This window comes from Vulpes vulpes, chromosome 5 (genome assembly GCF_048418805.1).
Source record: "Vulpes vulpes isolate BD-2025 chromosome 5, VulVul3, whole genome shotgun sequence".
NCBI lineage: Eukaryota > Metazoa > Chordata > Mammalia > Carnivora > Canidae > Vulpes > Vulpes vulpes.
In genome coordinates, this window is record NC_132784.1 from 75,120,169 (window position 1) to 75,127,797 (window position 7,629).

At 43.6% G+C, this 7,629-nt stretch overlaps 1 protein-coding gene across 1 annotated transcript; it reads left to right on the plus strand.

The window, feature by feature from the left end:
- Positions 1-269: 269 nt before the first annotated feature.
- LOC140598907 (olfactory receptor 4S1) lies at positions 270-1,199 on the plus strand. The gene has a single exon (XM_072757342.1). It carries the CDS (start codon positions 270-272, stop codon positions 1,197-1,199), a length of 930 nt encoding a protein of 309 aa, XP_072613443.1.
- Positions 1,200-7,629: the final 6,430 nt, after the last annotated feature.

Below are 7,629 nucleotides of genomic sequence, written 5' to 3' on the forward strand. Positions count from 1 at the left end.
TTGTGGGCTGCACCCTTAAGTGGTAGGATCTGAAACTGTCTCCAGGTACATAGTGTCAGAACCGAGTTGAATTGTAGGACACCTTGTTGGTTTCTGAGAATTGCCTAGGTGTGGGGAACTGTTTTCCTTCAATTGTAGTTTGGTGTTAGAATCATTATTAGTCCTGAATACAGTGTTCTGTTTTCCCCGATTTGGGAAACTTTCTAATGTCATATAATTTGTGTCCTTGCAGAGCCAACTACTTTGTCAGTGCTCAGGGCAGAGAAGCCATGGGAACCAAGAACAACGTGACTGAATTTGTGTTGTTCGGCCTTTTCCAGAGCAGGGAAATGCAGCTTGCGTGCTTTGTGGTCTTCTCCCTCTTTCACGTGCTCACTGTCCTGGGGAACCTTCTGGTCATCATCACCATTAATGCCAGCAAGACCCTGAATGCTCCCATGTATTTCTTCCTCAGCCACCTGTCTTTTGCGGACATGTGCTATCCATCTGCTACCACGCCCAAGATGATTGCTGACACTTTCGTGGGGCGAAAGACCATCTCCTTCAATGGCTGCATGACCCAGCTCTTTTCTGCCCACTTCTTTGGTGGCACTGAGATCTTTCTCCTCACAGCCATGGCCTATGACCGCTATGTGGCCATCTGTAGGCCCCTGCACTACACGGCTGTCATGGATCGGTGGAAGTGTGGTCTGCTGACAGGGGCGTCCTGGGTGGGTGGCTTCCTGCATTCCATCCTACAGACCCTCCTCACAGTCCAGCTGCCCTTTTGCGGGCCTAATGAGATTGACAACTTCTTTTGTGATGTTCATCCCTTGCTGAAGCTGGCCTGTGCAGACACTTATGTGGTGGGGCTCATTGTGGTGGCCAACAGTGGCATGATATCTCTCGTGTCCTTTATCATCCTTATCATCTCCTATGTGGTCATCTTACTGAACCTGAGAAGCCGGTCATCTGAGGGTCCGCGTAAGGCTCTCTCTACATGTGGCTCACACATCGTCACTGTTCTTTTGGTCCTTCTGCCCCCCATGTTCATGTACATTCGTCCCTCCACCACCCTGGCTGCCGACAAACTTGTCATCCTCTTTAACATTGTCATGCCACCTTTGCTGAACCCTCTGATCTACACGTTGAGGAATAATGAGGTGAAAAATGCAATGAGGAAACTGTTTAGAGTAGAGGGGAACATGGGGGAGAAGTGACATCTAGGGAATCAAATCCAGCCTGGACATTGGGGAACTTCCCATCTTTTAGCATCTCCAATTTAATGCTTGTGATGACAACCGTATAATCATCACCATCATCATCATCATCATCATCATCATCATCATCATCATCATCTAACATACTCCTTCACCCCTTCATTCATTAAATATTGAGTGTCTGCAATGAGTGAGGCACTGGGACACAAATAAAAGCAAGATGTAATCTCTCCCCTCAGGGGGGTCATAGTCCAGGAGGGCTCATTCAGGAAACCTCTGAGGTCTTTGAATGAAGGAACATTCTGGAAGATTGAATATATCATCTATACTATGGATAATAGTACTCGGTATTTCCTTTATTGTGGCTATACAGTGCTCAATGATATTTAGTCTTCTCTCATGGTATTCAAAGTATTTTATGCATTCTACTTCATTTCCAGTTCTCAGCAGATAGCTGAATCAGTGTAGAGAGTTTACAGATTTACACAAACTCACCAAATAAATCTTGAGCCGGGGGGAGAGCACAATCCAGGTACCCTAAATCAGCTTTCAAAGCTCTCTGGACCTCAGAACTCCTTCCACAATGATTATGTGCAAATTAATAAGAGGAGACCTTTTGAACATGGAGCCAAGAGGTCAGCAGGGCAAGTGCTCATGCCCTACCTACCACTGTCCTCAAGTGCTGAGTCTACAGGAAAAGACCACTTTGGTTGCCCATACTGATGTGAAAAACAAAGAGAGAAGGAAACAGATAAAATAAATGTCCTTATAACCTGCCACCTATTGACAAATACTTGCGGCGGCAGAGTATAAGATTCCTTCAGGAAGCTCCCAACTGCCTTATAACCTTTCTATAGGGAAAAATACCTTGATGTGAAGATAGCAAGGCCTCTGGCATTCTTTGAGTCTTCTTTGGCATATGAAAATCCTTCTGGAACTTCCCTTATCTTTTCTTCCCCAACCCCAAAGTATATAATCAGTTGCCCCTCACAATCTTGGGGCAGCTAGAGGCCTCAGCTCTTTCTGCCTATGGGTCCTGTCCCCTTGCATTAATAAAATCACTTTCTTTTTTTCACCAAAGATATTTGGAGAATTCTTTCTTGGCCAGCAGCTCTGGAACCCAACAACGCTACTCCAAAAACATATCAATACTACTTTACTATTCCAGTAGGAGTTAGAAAGGATTTCCATCTCCAGGGCAGCATTTCAGGCAATGGGAGACCGTCACAGATCAGCCAATGAAAGAACCTATGCTTACCACTCCTAGTTTACTCCAATGAACTCTGTGTGTATAATAGCCACCCCACCCATTCCTTTATAAAAGTGTTGTAATGCATAATGCTAGCCTCAGCTTTTTAGGAGTAAACCCACTTTTGCTGGCAAGAAAACTGGCATTTTTATTTCAAGGTTAAAAATGGAGTGAATGGACACTGAGTAGGTTGGACCAGGAAGTTTTGAAGGACCCAGGGTTTGTGGCGAGGTGTGGGATGGAGAGCAGAGCCAGGGAAAGCAAGTTGTCAGCGCTTCCTTCTTTCTAGAGGAGCAGGGACTGTGGTCCCCAGGAATACCCCTCTGTCTTCCCTCATTTATGCTGCTAGAGGGAGCTAAGCTGGATGGAATTAGGAGAGCTGCTCTGGTGTCTCAATGAATGTTGGTTTGCAAACTGTCCCTTGTAAATGGAGAGCAGGGAGAGAAGCAAGAAAGAGGTTGACCCCTCAGATTAGTTGGTGGCTGGTATAATGAGCAAGGGGAGTTACCTAGGAGGCTGTCTTAAGTGGCACCCAGACCAGTAGATCTCTGCACCCACTGCTAGAATTAAAAGTTGAAACAGAGACCGTACTCAGGTCGTCAGTCCAAATAGTCTAATTCCTTACTCTCTCAGAGTGAGTGCTTGTGATGTAGTTTGGAATAAAAGTGAGGTGTGGTGGGATGAGGTCCTGAGTCCAAAACCAAGAAATAAATCTTGAGACATCTTTCATACAAAATGGTGGTTTTATTAAGGCATGGAGACAGGACTCATGGGTGGGAGAGGCTGCTGTCCCCCTGGGTTGTGAAGGGTGGTGAATATACACTTGGTATTTGGGGGAGGTAAGGAAAAGGGAGACTTTCAAAAGAATTTTCATGTGCTAAAGAGGACCTACAAATACTGGAGACCTGGCCATTGTCAAGCTAAGGTGGTTTTCTCTCTAGCAGGACATTAGCATTAGACAGTTGGGAGCTTCCTGGAGGAACATGACCCTCCTTTCCTTTCAAGGTTCTTTCAATGGGCTGCAGGTTATAAGGACATATAAGTGTCTCTGTTTTCTTCTGGAAGCTAGGTTATTGATAAAATGTTTTGTTCTTGTGAAACACTAAAACATTTATAAGCTGAGGGAGACTCATGTCTTGCAAGATTGTGATCTCTATAAGTTATTTATTTTTTTTCTTTTCCTTAGCTTTAGGGCAGCCAGGAGTGCCTGAGGAATGTCACACACATCCCACTTGGTGGTGGTGGTGGGGTAGGGTAGGAGTTGGGTTGCAGGGTGTCAGCTTCTGCTTTGTCCTCATCTCTTCTTCTGTTCCTTCATTTAGAAGTGGCTGTGTCTGTGGGAAGGTGGGCAGATGGAACATTCCAAGGAGAGACAGTGGTGGGAAGCCTCTAATTGCCTGGATCTAGCTTGAAAGCCACCCAGTGGCCATGGCCTGTCAAAGACCTCCGACTTCCTCCTCTGACAATAGGTCATTCACTCCTGTTGGATGTCAGTTTCCACATTTAGAAAGGAGACAGTAACAATACCAGCTTCAGAAGGTTGGTCTGTAAAGTGCCGTGTCAGAGTCTATTGTGTAGGTGGCTGCCACAGGTTCCTTATGCCCTTCTCTTCTCCCTCTGTATTCCTAAACTCCGGATGTGTTCCTCCCTTTGTCCTAAATACCAGATGGATTTTTCATTCCTTAATTTTGTAATGATCATCTACTAAGTGGTAAGCATGTTGTTTCATTTTATTTCCATTTGGGTTTGTGTTTATTCAATACAGGGCATCCAGCCCTTTCCCAGAGAAGTGGCTGAGTTAGGGGACAAAAAAAGGCCACTGAGGTGAGACGTGGACTAAGGTAGAGCCTGGGGCAAGGTGATAGTGTTCCTGAGACCTTGACTCCTAACCATGGAGGCCCACCTCTGACCGCCTATTTTTAGCAGGCTGCGGGGTGGTAGAGCAGTAGTGGACAGCAGTGAAGGTGTCATTGAGGAACAGGTCTTGGGCTTTCTGCCACCTCTAGCCCTTTTCCTTTCTGCTCTGTGTCCTTCCATGTGTCCTTTGGAGAGACACCAAACTCTCCACCTGGCTGGGAAGGTGAAGGAAGAAAGGAAGGAAAGGAGGGAGGCAGGTAAGAAGGGAGGGAGGGTCAGTCCTGGTGCTTTTGCTGGGCAGGAATGGAGGGACAGCAGAATAGAAGCAGGCAAGAATCCTTGTGTTCCTGAAGCTTATATTTATGAGTGTGTTAACTCATAAGATGCAGTTCCTGCATCTTCCAGGATGCCAGACACTATGGGAATGTGTTTAGTGAGTTGTTGTCTCTGGACTATGAACTTCTCAAGAGTTTCTCAGTTTTGTTTTCTTCCCCCTTAGATGAGACAGGATGACTGTGGCTGACAGGATCTGGGTGTTTCTCTCCCTCCAGGTTAGTCTCTGGGAAAACCCCAGCAGGCTAGGTGCTGGTTAACTAGTTTCTCCTGAGTGCAGGCCTTGTGAAGAGCAGGTGCTCTGGTCTGCTTAAAAATGGTTCCTTTTTTGCTCCCCGCTGGAATCATGATGGGATTTTTCTCTGAAACTTACCATTGGAATCTAGTCGAGCTCCTGTACATAAATCTCAGACTATTGGGGTGGGGGAGGCTCCTTTACTGGGTTCCTATGGAGCATGTAGCTCCCAGACTGGTTCACGCTGACCCTCCAGTAATTCATTGATTCTAGTTTAGGTTTCCCAACCCCAGCACAGATTCTTGTAGTGGTTTCCACCCACGAGTCTCTGCCCTGGGAAGTGGCAACCCCTGTGTTTTTCTATCTTCTCCCCAGTCTTGGGGGTGGTGGTTTGCCCTGTGTCGTCCTCCTTAAGGATCCAAGAGGAGTTGTTGACTTTTCATTCTATTCAGCTTTTTTACCTAGGATGGAGTGGTGACTTCTAAGTTCCTGAAGTGGAGACTGAAGTGGAATCTCTGTGTTTTGACTGTAGTACAACAGCCTTTAATCCTTATAACCACCTCAGGAAGTAGGTTATTAATCAGGTTATTCACCAGAAGTTTGATCAGTGTTGGGTGAGGATGGTAGCATTGAAAAAACTTTGTGTTCCATCTGATGCCTAACTCAAATGCAAATGTTACTCCTGACCATGAGAATCATAGCAATAAAACAGCAATTGACACCATGGAAACAGAATATTCTGAGGAGTTTTCATATATCAGCTTAATGCGTGTTGAATAAATCACCTGTCTTTAAAAGTCCTTGGAAGAATGTGGGAACATGTGTGGCTCTTCAGGTTTGAAGATAAATGGAAGCAGAGAGAGATGGGCTAAGTTACTTACATAGGGTCACATACAGGGACTTCTAATCGCTAGTTTAGTGCCTTTCTACTGCTGCCTTCACAGAACATTTTAAAATTGATTTGTGTTTAATGTGTGTGGACACATGTACCCATATATATATGTTCATATAGGTGAAGACAGGTGTATAAGGGCATATATAGGACATGTATAAACATGGGTCTGTAATTACTGGAGAAGATTCACCATACCAGGTACAATTTCAAAGTATAGATAGTAAGTGCTTATGTGCACTAGTATTATTCCCTTGGCGTCTTGAAATTCTCCTGTCTTTTTTGTGAACATTCAAGCACTTACATGATAAGATTCTGAGCACAGAGTTGAATGGAAAGGGATTATTTAGTAATCTTGCTATCATCCTTACGTCCTGTTGATAGGAGTTTGTCCAGCTCTTGGAACCATTTTAGGGTGTGGGATGGGGTGCTTGTGTCTTATGGCAGAAGTTTACTGGTCATGCTGAGGTGGGGAAAGAGGAGGAAATTGAGGTTGGAGAGAACAGATCATGGACTGCAGGTTGTAGAAACCCAACTGTGTTTTAGTTGTGGGTGTGCCATACAATGTGTGACACAGTGGAAACTGTGCTAGATGGAGAACCAAGAAACTAAGTTGTAGGTATGGGATTATGTCTGTCTCCCTGCATGTTCATGGGCTTCCGTTTCCTGAGGCACACAAATAAAGAGATTGGCTTGAATCCCTAAGGACCTCCATTTCAGAGTCCTGTGAATCTATTAGGTTATTAGTCTCTATGCTAAACGTGGGTCAACTTTTTTCCCCCCCTTCATTTTACCATTTGTTTCCCTAGGATCAGTTTTGGTAGATTTTGTAAAAGAAATTCATATATTTTTCCATAGATTTATGGACCTGACACAATTATTTCAAGAGAAAAAACATCAAATTAAGAAATTAATTATTAATTAATTATTAATTAATTATTTCCTGGTACTCCTCTTCCTTCAGTGAAATCCCACTTTCATGTTCCTACTACAGATTTTTTGGAAGTTATAAATAGGTAAAGTTCATTTGCTGGACACTCAGCCACTCACTCTTAGGTTTTCTTTCAACCCTAGTTAAAAGCTTTTATTTTCTCAACTGTCATTCACACTCTGGTATGGAATTTCCTCTGTTTGTCATGGTTGTGGGGAAGGGACTGTGAACTCCTTCATGGAGGTGGAAGGTGTTCACATTGAAGGCAGAAAAGGAAATTGGGCTAGAAGTTAGATGCATCCCCAACCCTGTCTTTCATGAAAGTTAGTTTTTCTTACCAACTTTAAAAAATATTTGATACAAAGGAATATGTGATATATATATATATATATGTAAATGTTATCAACATAAGTATTTAGTGATCGTCCATGTATTAGATCCCCAATCCAATTAGATAGTGAAACATTCCCAGACATTTGTATCATAATTGTAAATTTCCATTATTGTTAGTGTTGTTTGTGCCTTAAGAAATCATTTCTTAAGTCAGGGTCAGGATGATATTAACTGATATTTTATCCCAAAGATTTAAATTCATACCTTTTCATTTAATTTCTTTTTTTTGTGTGTGTGTGTGTGTTGTTAAGAAAATTTTTGTGGTTTTATTATATCATGAGCCATTGAAACATCCGAAGAAGTCAATATCTGGGTGGTGAGGCAGCTGCTTTCTCCTTCAGTTCTTTGGGTTACTAGAGCAACTTGTCTGTAGATTAAAAAAAAAAAGACAACCTTTTGCATTAATTAAGTGTTTCCAAGTCATGCGTTGGTACATCACAAACTTCTCCTGTCAGATGCAACTAGTCTAGCATCCAAACCTCATGCACAATACCTCGGTAGTAGCAGTACACTGCGCCCCCTCCCACCGCAGCCCTGTTC

Excerpts from the sequence above, each read along its gene's own strand:
- LOC140598907 (XM_072757342.1), top strand. The coding sequence starts at position 270 with ATGGGAACCAAGAACAACGTGACTGAATTTGTGTTGTTCGGCCTTTTC.